The sequence below is a fragment of the Giardia intestinalis genome, chromosome 4 (assembly GCF_000002435.2).
Source record: "Giardia intestinalis strain WB C6 chromosome 4, whole genome shotgun sequence".
Lineage (NCBI taxonomy): Eukaryota > Fornicata > Diplomonadida > Hexamitidae > Giardia > Giardia duodenalis.
The window spans coordinates 630,071-642,760 of record NC_051859.1 but is presented as its reverse complement, the minus strand read 5'-3'; the positions used below and the strand labels follow the sequence as shown (position 1 = coordinate 642,760).

At 51.6% G+C, this 12,690-nt stretch overlaps 5 protein-coding genes across 5 annotated transcripts; 2 read left to right on the top strand and 3 right to left on the bottom strand.

Annotated features, from left to right (window-relative positions):
• Positions 1-5: 5 nt before the first annotated feature.
• GL50803_0014225 (CXC-rich protein) lies at positions 6-5,423 on the bottom strand (the record flags this gene model as incomplete). Its single annotated transcript, XM_001709481.1, has 1 exon — positions 6-5,423. One exon carries the CDS (start codon positions 5,421-5,423, stop codon positions 6-8), a length of 5,418 nt encoding a protein of 1,805 aa, XP_001709533.1.
• Positions 5,424-5,580: 157 nt separating this feature from the next.
• GL50803_006497 (Metal-dependent hydrolase) lies at positions 5,581-6,585 on the bottom strand (the record flags this gene model as incomplete). Its single annotated transcript, XM_001709480.1, has 1 exon — positions 5,581-6,585. One exon carries the CDS (start codon positions 6,583-6,585, stop codon positions 5,581-5,583), a length of 1,005 nt encoding a protein of 334 aa, XP_001709532.1.
• Positions 6,586-6,652: 67 nt separating this feature from the next.
• Positions 6,653-8,314, top strand: GL50803_0017143 (Pyruvate kinase; the record flags this gene model as incomplete). The annotated part of the gene is made up of 1 exon (XM_001709477.1): positions 6,653-8,314. The coding sequence occupies one exon, from the start codon at positions 6,653-6,655 to the stop codon at positions 8,312-8,314; it is 1,662 nt and encodes a 553-aa protein (XP_001709529.1).
• A 260-nt stretch (positions 8,315-8,574) lies between these two features.
• On the bottom strand, positions 8,575-10,788 carry GL50803_00137618 (VSP; the record flags this gene model as incomplete). Its single annotated transcript, XM_001709476.2, has 1 exon — positions 8,575-10,788. One exon carries the CDS (start codon positions 10,786-10,788, stop codon positions 8,575-8,577), a length of 2,214 nt encoding a protein of 737 aa, XP_001709528.2.
• A 1,425-nt stretch (positions 10,789-12,213) lies between these two features.
• GL50803_005629 (uncharacterized protein) lies at positions 12,214-12,645 on the top strand (the record flags this gene model as incomplete). The annotated part of the gene is made up of 1 exon (XM_001709475.1): positions 12,214-12,645. One exon carries the CDS (start codon positions 12,214-12,216, stop codon positions 12,643-12,645), a length of 432 nt encoding a protein of 143 aa, XP_001709527.1.
• Between the last annotated feature and the right edge of the window lie 45 nt (positions 12,646-12,690).

Sequence of the window (12,690 nt, the reverse complement as noted above, 5' to 3'; positions counted from 1 at the left end):
CACCATCAGAGTATGGATTCGTTGATACTTACCGTGCTCACAGAGGGCTCGAGAGTATGAACAGGATTTTCAGTAGGCCTGCTCTTGGATCTGCATATGAACCACCAACAAAGGAAGCCAACAACTCCGCTGATCACCAAAATAACAACGATGGAGATACCGGCGATGGCGGCGCTTGAGAGCCTGGGCATAATGCACACTCCGTCCACATTCGGCATTGCTCCACTTCTCTTGCAAGCAGTGCAGAATGATTCCTTTGTCGCGCATTCGGCACAACTACTGCTGCATGCGCTGCAGGTCTTACGGCTGTCAAGGAATGTTCGTGAGGCGCATATCCTACAGATGCCTGAGTCTCTAGCGTCGCAGTAAGTGCAACTACTCACCTTGCAGTCAGGTGCCGTAGCTACAGACCCTATTCCGTCCGGAGAAACTATCCAGGTGTTCTTGTAATCCCAGCAGTTACCCTGTGTGGACGGATTGCAGCTAGGATAGACGTAAGTATGCGTTACAGAATCAAGGTTGGGAGTGGTGACAATCATAGGCATACGTCCAGACTCGAATGCAAATGCATCAGTAGACCCGAATTCCTTCATAATCGTCTCGCTTTTCTGTAATTCCGCAGCGGTCCTTCCACAAGCATTTTCATCACTAATTCCAGGCTGGTCACTATTGATCAATACTTTAGTGCACTTAGCACACTTCTTTCCATAAGCACTGTTCCCCTCAAAGTTCAGATCTGTTGCACCGTCTATTCCTACATCTGCATAGCAGCGCGTTATATTCGTTTCTAGTTCATTGAAGCGTCCATTGAATGCCCCGAACCCTGTGTGATAGAGATTTATGTCATTGTTCACAGAAAGGTTGGATCTAGTATATGAATCAGTTATCGTAGAGGCATCTGCTTCTCCCGAGAATCCTCCGTAGAAGACCCTGCTTGCTTCAGGACTTGAAAGAAGAACAGACATGCTAGACGAGACCCATGAGTTGCTTATTTGGGGAGAAGCTGAGGCTGTCCGCCCGTCACTTGCTGAATTTCTCTTAATAATACCCACAAATCCACCGAAGTGTGCATTGTTGATTTTTCTCTTGTTGAGAGCCATCAGAGTAATCTTACTAAAGGAAGAGTCTATATTGCAGATGCATGACCCTACAAAGCCACCAAAGTGCAGAATATTGTCGGGTGCTAGATTAACTGAATCACCTGATGCGTATGAGCGTTTGACAGTAAGCCCATCCGTGCTTCCTGCAAAACCTCCGACAAAAGCCTCGCTGCTGGTCTTGACGGTGCTTGCAGTGACAATGGAGTAGCTGTCTTCAATAGTTGTCTCAGTCGCGCTCGCTACGAAACCACCACAATATTGTTTTGCTGATTCTTCAGTATAGCTAGCAGTAAACCTGAGTGCGTTTATATTACTATTTGACTTGGCGATGGTGGTATGAGTAGCATTGCATACAAGACCACCTGCACAGATGCTCCCCTCAAGAGCCGTTAGCGTCACAGAAGACTCCTCTATTACTCCGTCCTCAATGGCCCCCACTAGACCTCCAGCCGATGAGGCTGATACAGCTTTAGATACTACACTGCACCCTTTGATAGTAAGCGACTGAGAGGACTGTGGTTTTGCTACCCCGACAATACCTCCAACAGTAGCAGTGCTGTCTAATGGAGATGACACTATCCCCGTGAATGTGAGGTTAGTCAGGTTTCCGGTTGTGTTGCTCACTACTCCGCCAACCAGTCCGTTGATGGAGGAAACAGTTATGCTTATATTGGATGATGATGAGCTAATATTGTGGGTGGTATTGCTAACAAGCCCACCGACCAAGCAGCGCCCACGAGATGTGCAGCTTATGGACCCACTCGTTGCTAGATCAGAAAGGGGAGACGACGCAGAAGCACACAAAGCACCCACACGGACGGCAGCATGGCTATCTACGGCAAGATATCCCGAAAACGTCACGTTTCCAAGACCCATGCACGTGTCTGCTAAGCCTCCGACATCAACCTCAATAGCACCTACTTTAACAGATATAGACCCCGCTGCTGTGACATTCGCCAAGACCTTACCATTGAGATCCGGGGTTATGCCAGCAATCTTCTTGATAGTACTAGAAGAAATGTTGGTCGCGAATTCTACAATGAGATTAGTGATATTGGCATTCTCGTCGATGGTTTTATATAGGGCTGCAACGGTATCGTTCTCATAAAGCCTGACTCCCTTAAGTGCGTAGCCATTGCCATTGAACACTCCTGTGAACGAAGGAACCGGTAGCCATGGATAACTGACGGTAACGTTCCCAAGAAGATTGTACGTAGCGCTTCCACACGAATATAAGTAAATAAGGTCGGCGTCTGAGTTAATATTTATAGAGTCAGGGCAGGTAGACGGCTTGGTACATTTCAGCGGAGCGAGATCAGTATCATCCTGCCAACCACTGGTGCAAGTGCATGCATTCTGATTTGAGACTGTTCCTCGGATGCAGATATTTGCGTAGCATGTGTTGTTCAACTTCAGTGTTCCCTCGTTGCAAGTGCATGTCCCACTATTACACGTTCCATGGCCTCCACAGGTGGGATCTGCATCAGCGCATGAATATTGTGAGCAGAGGGGTCCTCCACTACTTGGTGATGTGTAACCCTTATAACAGAGAGCCTTGTTAGATCCTATGCATACTCCGGTATGCGCATTGAGGCCAGTACAGCCATCTTTACAAGTATTGTCGGCGGTGTCGAAGTAATGTGTTGGATTAGCGCATCTACAAGCAAACGTATCAATATCACAAACACTTCCAGCGGCACACTGCTGGTGCCTCATACAGTCATAGTGTGCGCAGAGTGTTTCGCCAGACGTTCCACTGGTTGGCCAAGTATTGGACATGCAAATGGCCTTGTTTTCTCCGATGCAAATGTGATCCCCGCTAGCTATAGTACACTTATTAGGCTCACATTGCTTATTCTCAGGATTATAGGCTGAGGTCTGAACTGTGCAATTACAAACATCGTATGCAGTAATACATTTAGCAACTGAGGAGCCCCCACATGCCGTTGTGGGATCATCTGAAGAACAACTGTACACGGTGCAAAGACCGGCTTCACCATCTTTCCACCCTTTGTCACACATTGCCACACCAGGGCCTGTGCAAAACCCGTGGCCAATGCCTTGGCATCCCATTTCGCAGGTCTTTGTGGAGATGTTGTAGTATTTTTCATGCTCCTTGCACTTGCACAGGCTGCTGCCAGCATCACACTCAGCTACCTGACTACCTCCGCACAGCTGATCCTTACCTGCGCAACTGAAACCAGAACATAAAGAAGTCCCAACATTTTTCCAGCCCTCGTCACACGTCGCGCCATTGTATGAACTGCACTGTCCGTTCTTTAGGTCAGGACAGCCGTGCAGACAATTGCACATGAATGGGCTAAAGAAGCTTTCACGCCCACAGCTTTGAGGGGTGCACGCTAGGAACGATTCGGGATTCTTCCAAAGGGCAGGAAAAGAGGGTGGGATTGCCTTCGTAGTATCGGCTTCATTAGTGTTTCCAAAGCGCCATATAGTTTCATTATCCCATCCACTGTTCTGCCATGAAAGGCCTGTTTTCCCCTTAGCATCAAGGTATATAGTCATAAAGAGGGCCGGGTTGTTAATTGCTGAGTTGGCGACCGGCATTCCCTTGGGCAAGTACCATCCCTTTGGATCATGTTCCCAGTTGTCGACAGTTTCAAACTTCCAATCGGTATTGATCTGAGCGCTTGAAGTGGTTTTATTTAGATATAAGTCATCCGCACAATTAACTTTGCTGCTGTCGAGTCCGTGTTTTTGGAGGTAGTTTTCGCAGGAGACTTGAGTGGTTGTATTGACACGTATATTAAAGTTCTGATATGTCCCTGAGGCAGGCATAAATTGCGACGTCTTTACAATGCCAGAATTGTAGACAATGTCTGTCGCTGTACCAGTGAATGTGTTGACAAAGTTTGCGGTATTGGGTAGATTGTTTCCGTTACCGATGGAAATATTGACCAAGATTGTTTTAAGGTTTATCCCTGGACCAACCTTGCCGATGAAGATCGCTGCATTTTCCGGAGCTTCGCCAGACCAGATACCTGCGGCTCCCATAAGCACTATGCGCTCAATAAGCGTTTCACGAGCTGCTTCTATCGCGCCTCCGAAGTTTCCAGCGTTGGTCCCCTGCGCAACCATCCGTACCTCAAACTTGCCCATCCCAGCCTGAATGCTGTGAACTGATGGTGTGTCTGACGATGACCCGTTGATAAGTCCAAAGAATCCCCCGTAATATGACTGCCCACCGGCCCCGGGCTTCTCGAAGAATTGAAACTCTGGAACGAACATGTAACACGTAGAAAGGGTAAGAGAAGACGCATTACCGTAGCCCAGAAATCCTCCACCGTACATATGGCCACCATTATTATACCCTCGCAGCGATTGAACAACAGCGTAGCTATTCGTCATGGTTCCACCCCTATGCTTGCCATATCCCAGAACACCCCCGAGATAGGATGAGGAGCGTGTCTCCAGAACAATCATTGATGCCTTAACAAATGTCGTGTTGATCACATAGTTTTCGGCATTAGTTTCGCCGACTGCCCCTCCGACAGACACACCAGCAAGGACACGGCCAGTAGAGGTGACACTGATGGTCGAGTTGTATGAGCTGCAGAGCTGAATGTTATTGCCATGGCCTACAATACCTCCCACAATCGAGTGTCGAAGGGCAGTGGCGTTGACAACCGAATCTGTAAAGTGGACATCTTGAATAGGCCCTGTTGCCATCGATGCGAAGCCTCCGACGTAGCACCGCTTTGCATGACAGCCTACGCGCGGCTTCCCGGTGTAGTGCATGGCCACTGCAGTGTTCTCCAGAATTCCGATGAATCCGCCGAGCCTGAGATTCGCGTTAGAAGCATTAACAGTGACGATGCAGTCTGATCGGACTGCGTCAGAAGGCTCTCGAGTTCCAGTGTCTCCGGCTGTTCCGAAGATACAACCAACAGTCACGTTTCCATCGGCGTGTGATTTAATCGAGACCGTTCCACTGACATTGACGTTTGTAACCCTGGCCTTGTCCGAAGCCTTTGCTGACACGCCACCAAAAAGTATCAATCCACTATCAATTGTTGTATTGAATTGCAAATTTAGATTGGAAATACTTCCTCCAGTCAATTCAGAAAAAAGCCCTGATCCCTGGCTGGCTGGGACAGTCGAGCTCACTGAGATGTTTCGGATAGTGTGACCCTTGCCATCGAACACTTTTCCATATGCAGGAACAGGCATCCACGGCAGTTTGAGAGTTATGTCATCGTTTAGTGTGACGTCTCTTCCGTTGCTTAAGGCCTTCCTAAGCTCCATTTCTGTGCTGACAGATACCGTGAGGAGGCATGGCAACAACCATGACAGTATCAGCATTAGCCTATTTAAACCACAAGAGGCGAAAATGTTGGAATTAATTTTGACCACAAGTTTTAAGCCACTCTAGCAACTCCAATATACCCAGGTCGCAACTGACTAGTGATCTTTGTGAAGGCCTTAAAGCTAAGCCAGTAACATTTAATCTCCACGAATGTCATTCGATGGGATATACTTTATCCTCGGTTGCATAGGCCGTGCTATAAACCTTGCCGAAAAGTCTATGCCACTCAGTGAGCTGGACGCACTCTTTGGGGGGCGCTACGCCAAACCTATTTGAGCAGGCCGTTCTTTTGTAGCGAACACTGAAGTGGTTGAGTAGAACGCGTTTTGGGCGTAACTCATTGCACAGATCCCCGACTGCGGTAGTGCAACTATGTCCATACAACGACGCCTTTTCCTGATGATAATTGGTAAATGTAAATTCATGGAGGAGAAGGTCTGGGTTTCGAAGATCAGTCCGGTCTATGAATTGAAGAAACGTAGCCCCGTCGATGCCTCCGTATGCACGGTCGGCAAGGAGTCTCTTGGCGTCGTTATCACTGCAGAGGATAATCTTCAAACGAGGACACACCGTAGAAAACTTTATTCCCTCAGTTGTCTTCTTGAGCTCCGGAAGCTTGTCCAGAGGAACACCTGAGTCCAAAGCTTTCTTCGTATCAAACACGGAAAACGTGTCTCTCACCATAGCCAATCCATGGCACTCAATTCTGTGTGCAAGCGGAAAGAAAATAAATGACCAAGGTCCATCTGCAGTGATGACGCTCGATAACGTCTGAAATGGAGCAATGGGAATAAGCTTTAGGGGACGCGAAAACCTTTCTGCAAGGTCAGTAAGTGGAAGAGCCACCTCCAAATATTTGACGAGAGCTTGGGGGCCGTAGATCGAAGGAAGGCTGCCTCCACATATCTCTGAGAGCCCAGAAATTAGGGTTAGGAGCCCTGCCATATGATCGGGGTGCATATGCGATATCACAACATAGTGGAGGCAACTCAGCAGAATGTTGTACTGAAGGAGCTTGACATAAGTGCCTTCCGGACAGTCGTAAATGAGGTAGTGCTTAGGGGAATATTCCACCAGGATGCCACATGTTCCACCATTTGCAGTAGGCTTTCCAGATATGCATCCAAGCACAGTAACCTTTGGGATAAACGGAAACATGGATTCAAAATTAAAGTCAGTTTAGAAAGTTTTAAAGTAGGCATCAGCCAAAAGTCGGGGAGCGACCATGCTTAACAATAAGTTTACAGCAAATCAGATCACCGAGTACAACCTCACAAACCTCAAGAAGCTCGTCGAGCAGGGCCTCAAAGGTGTGGATAAGAATCACCCGCACTTCAATCGCGTGAAGATTTGCTGCACGCTGGGCCCGTCTTCGTTCAACGTTGAGGTCATAGCAGGAATGATCAGGGCAGGTGCCGATATTATTCGCATCAACTTCTCTCATGGCAACACAGACGATCATACTCAAATTTTCCACAAAGTCCAGCAGGCAATGCAACTGACCGGCAAGACTGTCGCAATAATGGGGGATATCCAGGGACCGAAGCTCAGGATTGCCGGCTTCTCTAACCCAGACAACTGTATAGAGCTCAAGGAAGGCCAGGAGTTCACTTTGGATCATAACAACGTGAACGGCGATGAGTCCAGGGTGTATCTTCCCCATAAAGAGTTCTTTGCTGTCTGCGAGCCTAACGATGACATCATCCTCAACGACGGCTACATCCGTTTGGTTGCCACGAGCGTTGATCGTCAAGCCATGAGAATCGTCACGAGAGTGAAAACCGGCGGGAAGCTCGGAGCCCGCAAGGGGATAACCATTCCCACGCGCATTCTCCCACTGAGTGGACTATCACCCAAAGATCTGGGAGACATCAGAAATGCATGCAGACTCGGGATGGACTGGATTGCCCTCTCGTTTGTGCAGACTAAGGCTGACGTTATTGAAGCCCGAGATTACATTGCGAAGCTCCACGCAGAAAATCCGGCAAGCTTCTGCCCGCGCGTATGCAGCAAGATTGAAAAGCCCACGGCAGTCCTTGACATCGACGACATTGCACTACTTTCTGACATGCTCATGGTCGCTCGCGGGGACCTGGCTATCGAAACATGCCTATCTAAGGTTTGCTCTATCCAGAAGTACATCTGTGAACGAGCGCGTTATCACGGCTGCCAGGCAATGGTCGCGACGCAGATGGTTGAGTCTCTTATCGAGAACACCGTTCCCACAAGAGCAGAGGTGACAGATGTTGCGTCGGTGTGCTTTGACGGGGCTAATTCTGTGTTGGTCACCGCCGAAACCGCGGCCGGACACGACCCGGTCAACGTTGTCAAGGTCCTCCGTTCAATCCTTACTACCACAGAACAGTCTGAGGCCTTTATCAAGCAGGTTCTGACAGACAACTATATCAACCAACGCACCTCGAAGGAGCACAAGCGTCCTGATTCCATAGCACTGGGGGCGTGTCTACTCGCTCGAGAGCTTGGAGCGAAACTAATCATTGTTTTCTCGAAGAGTGGCAACTCAACTGGTCGTGTTCTTCGTCAACTCCCGCACTGCCCTGTCCTTTGCATCACATCGGAGCAGCGATCCTACCAGTGGCTCCACATGTGCTGGGGATGCCGCCCTGTTCTCCACCCCGGAAACATTGACAGCATGAAGACTCTGATCAGTGTGGCTGACACACATGCGCTTGAATCAGGGCAGGCGGAGCGTGGAGACGCAGTTGTCCTCGTCTTTGGCACGCCGTTCTCTGACGTGAACCGCAAGGGCTGCAACAATATAATGGCGCACGTTGTTGGTGGGGGCTCCTTCAACAACAGTACCGACGTGGAGTACGGTGTTACCCCTCAGTTGGCAGAGCTGACTCCCGTGGTCGGGGATAGTTAACTGATCGGTGATTGTAAACCACTTTGTGATGCTTTTTGAGACGGGAGGTAGTACTGTCGTCAAACCCGGGGGCCAGCGTATCAAGTTCAGAGATCCAGAGACCACCCTGGAATTGAGCTCAAAACTGAAGAAGAAAATCTTTAACCTATTAGTTGTGGTTTGTCCCTGTTCCTAATACAGCCAGATTGAGTTATTCATGCAACTTCCGAGTCAGACCTACAAACAGAATTCATCGACGCATTTACTACCTAAGTGTACATCTACGCTTTGCCTCTGCAGATGAACCACCAGCAGAGGAACCCTACGAGACCAGCCACAACGACGATGACAGCCACGGAGATCCCCGCGATAGCGCCCGCGCTGAGACCGCTCTTGTTGGTGTTCTGTATGAGGTAGCAGAGGACAGACCCTTTATTGTTGGTTGGGGGAGTACAGCTAGCGCAGTTGGCGACGCCGGTGATGGATCCCCCGTCGCTCTTGTCGCATGCTATACACTTTTCTTTGGACAGGTAGTACCCTGCAGCGCACACCGTGCACTTGGTGGCGTCGTCCGCATTGCACTCGGAGCACCCAGTGGCGCAGGGAACACACTTCTTAGTGTTACCACTATCCTTAGCATATCCAGCCTTACACGTGTCGCACTGGTCCTGGCTGGTGCACGTCTTACATCCGGCCGAGCAAGTGATGAGCGCGCCATTATTCAGCTTGTATCCGTCGGCCGGAGTCTGACAGGTATCGCCGGCCGATGCTACCTCCTCACAGACGCTCTTTCCAGGGAGTTTGGTCGTTTCGTAGCAGCCCCCGTTCATGCGGAAGAAGCCCCTTGCACATGTCCCGCACACACCATTGCTCGGTTCTGCCTGGCAGGAGGCTGTGCGGGCCGACTTCTTGACGCACACGCCGTTCTCTGGATACTCCGTGCCCACGTTACAGGCAGAACAGTAGCTTGTCCCGTCTATGTTCAGGTCGCAGCTCTTGCACGTTCCATCCTTGCCGCCGCTCACTGGCTTGCAGCCTGGCTTGCACGTCCCCGTGCCCTCTCCTTCGTAGCTGAGGACCTGCTTAGGCTCGCAGCTCGTGCACCCGTTGGAGTTCCCGTTCGCGCACGTCTTGCACGAGGTATTGCACTTGGCACAGGCGGCTCCGCTCTTGTAGTACCCGTCCTTGCAGGTCTCGCACTGTCCTTGCCCGTTGCACAGGAGGCAGTTCTCGACCTCGCACTTCTTGCAGGCCTTCTTGCCCCCCTCGCTGGTGCCCTCGTAGTAGCCTTCCAGGTGCTCACAACCGTAGATGCACTGGCCCGTGGGCGTGAGGGCCTTGGGGTCTTCGCACTCTGTGCACACCTCCTTGCTTGTCTTCGGCTCACTGCACGTCTTGCAGCCGGGGGTGTTGCACTGGGGGTCGGGCTTCTTCGTGCACCCGGTGCCCGCGTTGTCGGGAACGTAGCCCTCGACGCACTCACAAACGCCATCCTTCTCGGCACTCACCGTCTCCGGGCACTTTGCTATGCACCCCTTCTTGTTTGGCTGGACCTTCTTATTAGACCCGCACGTCTTGCAGGCGACTGCTCCATCGGCGCCCTTCTCGCACGTCGCACACCCGTCGGAGGTCCCCTCGGCGCACGTCTTGCACGTCTTCGGCTCAGTGTCGTCGGGGTAGTGGGTGTTTCCAGTCTTGCACTCAGCTTCGGTGACGCACGTGCCAGTGTCGCTGCCATTATCCTTCTTCAGGTACGGCTTGTCGTCCTTACAGGAGGTGCACTTCGCAGCCTCGGTCTTACAGGTCTTGCAACCAGGATCACACGCCTCACAGGTTTTGGTGCCGCCATTTTTCACGAAGAACCCTTCGGTGCCGGTGCACTCTTCTTCTGTCACGCAGGAGGTGGCTGAGTCCTTGGCTGTCTTGACGATCTTGCTATCGCCGCACGCAGTACACGTGGCGGCCTTGGCGTTAGCATCTGCTGCTTCTGTGGGAGCGTTACACCGAGTGCAGTGCAGCACGCCCTTGTACTTTTTATCGTTTTTAACTGTTATTTCCTCTTCGTCTCCACATGGTATGACCGACTGGTGAGAGGCGTCTGCGCCCGGCGGCACGAAGTATCCTTGCGCGGCTTGTGTGCATACTCCAGCATCTGCCGCCTGACACATGGTCTGTCCGGGCTGCTGGGCTGCTTCGTAACAGCCGCCCTTGTACATGAAAGTCTGCTCGGCGCACTGTCCACAGGTCTGATCAGCTGTATCGCCTCCGGAGCCATCTTTGCACTTATCTGTTGCACCTTCTTTGTCTGCACATTGTCCATTGATAGGAACAAATCCTGTGTTACATCGAGAGCAATACAATTTACCACCGATCAGAACGTTGCATGCGTCTGCTGCGCAATTAGTGTTATCTGCGCAGTGAGCCGCGCGCTCTGTTGCTTTTCCTGCCCATGCAATCTGAGCGAGTACCCCCGCGAGAACAAAACTGCCAAACATTGCCCGATTGATAGATTGGTAGGAACATACTCGCGGTACATCAGTCAATCCGCGTCGATTGATGCAGTTGATTGATCCTTCGGACGCACGTTGACCACAGGCGCTGATGGAATCAACACTCACCGGGTCTATCGCTGACACTACTCTGCAATCTGCAATCTCGGCACAGGGCCAGAAGGAGGTGGATTGAGCCGAACAGAACTGCGACTGTCTCAATGCGTATGTCATACTAGTGCACCTCGTGGCTCCGTTGCAATCTGTACGGATCATCCAGTGCGAATCAAAGCTGCCACACGTGCACTGGGACAGTACGGTCCAGTAGCGGTCCAGAGCTTTCAATGGCTCCATCAACGGCCCACCGACAACTGCAAGGGCGACTCCTGCAGCTCTGCACAACGTGCATCCAAGGCCCAAGAGGCAGTGCACAGCAACGAGCGTCTCTCAGATACGCCAAGAGCCCGTCCCAAGGAGTGCTCAGCCCCAATACCGCTTGGTGTGATTGTGCTGCGTCTCATAAGGCACCTTCTGCAGCAGAGCTAGGGTCCATAACTGCGTTCTCCATTTGAAAAGTCAAAGGGAGCAGGACCGCCCGCCACGAGGAGCCGGCCCCCGGGACGGCTGGGGCGGCACGCCTGTCTGCGGACCCATCCCGGGCTGCTGCGGCGCGCTCCAGGCGTGTGGACACAGCAGCAGCCCAGGGCGCTCCGCCGGTTGCCGCGGCCGAGTCGATGGTCCGGTGGTCTCCCGGCGCCACCGCACCAGCAGGAGGCCGAGCACTGGCCCCCATCCTCGGCTCTGTCTACAGGCCCCTCGCATTGGAGCAGGGACAGGGCCGGAGATACTTTGTCCCTCGGGGCCCGTCTCTGGGGCGCCGCTGCCAGGTGGAGCCTGTCTGAGGCGCATCGTAGTGTGTGATTCTGTTAACACTACACCCAGAAAAGCGTTGACTGCATCTGGTGCATTTCCGGCAGACCTCTGCTATGTTTGACGCTGCCTGGTGGAACGTAGGGGGACACCCGCCATTCTGGCTGTCGGCTGAGAGATCTGGTGGGATTCAACTGTCTTGAGCCCCCTTAACGATTTACTACCCTGTGTGACGAATGGGTGCCTGCACAGTCCTCTGTTGTGCCTGCGGTCGTAAGGATATGACCTGACTTCCTGGTCTCTTCGCTTCCCAGGATCCCAAGCTGCAAAGAGCGGTCCGAGAGAACCGTTGTGTTGCACTAGAGTCAATCCGGGTTAAATTGTTAGCCCTTCGCACCATGCTGCCCCTTGTTCAGCCCCCGAGTCTCGGTTGCTCTCAAAGGCCTTCTTCGGGAGCTAGGGCTGCTGTACGCTGTCATCCTTAACGCAGCCAGAGGTGCCTCATCGTCCCCCTTGCACCGGTAGTCGGGCGCGCTGCAGCACTCACTTGTTGCTTCCCTTATGTGTGGAGACATAGACTCTCGTCTTCGACTGTCGCAGCGCATGTATCCGAGCAAGATTGGCACACTCGCCCCGTTCACGCACCACAGCCTCGGTGCGATAAGGGACACTTATCTACCGGCCTTTCAGCTGCTCGCTCCACCTGAGCAGTGCAGCAGTTGTCTTCTGCAGGGCAACAGGCACGTCTGCTCGGACAGCTTAGCTAGTAAAGCGACCAGTTTCTCTGCTGTGTGCCTAGCTCACATGCTCTGTGTTCCTCGGATATCACAAGTGAATCAACATTACTTTGAGGCGCATAACTGTGAGATATCCATCTTCGTACTTGGATTGTTGCTCTCTATAAGCTCTAGTGATTTCTGTGCTGCACGTATTGACGAGAAACGTGGTTACTCGTTACTATTGTATCAATACGTACAGAGGGCATGCTTCTGAAGGAACCACACTTCTAGTCTATAAATCTACCGAGTTCTGTAAGTA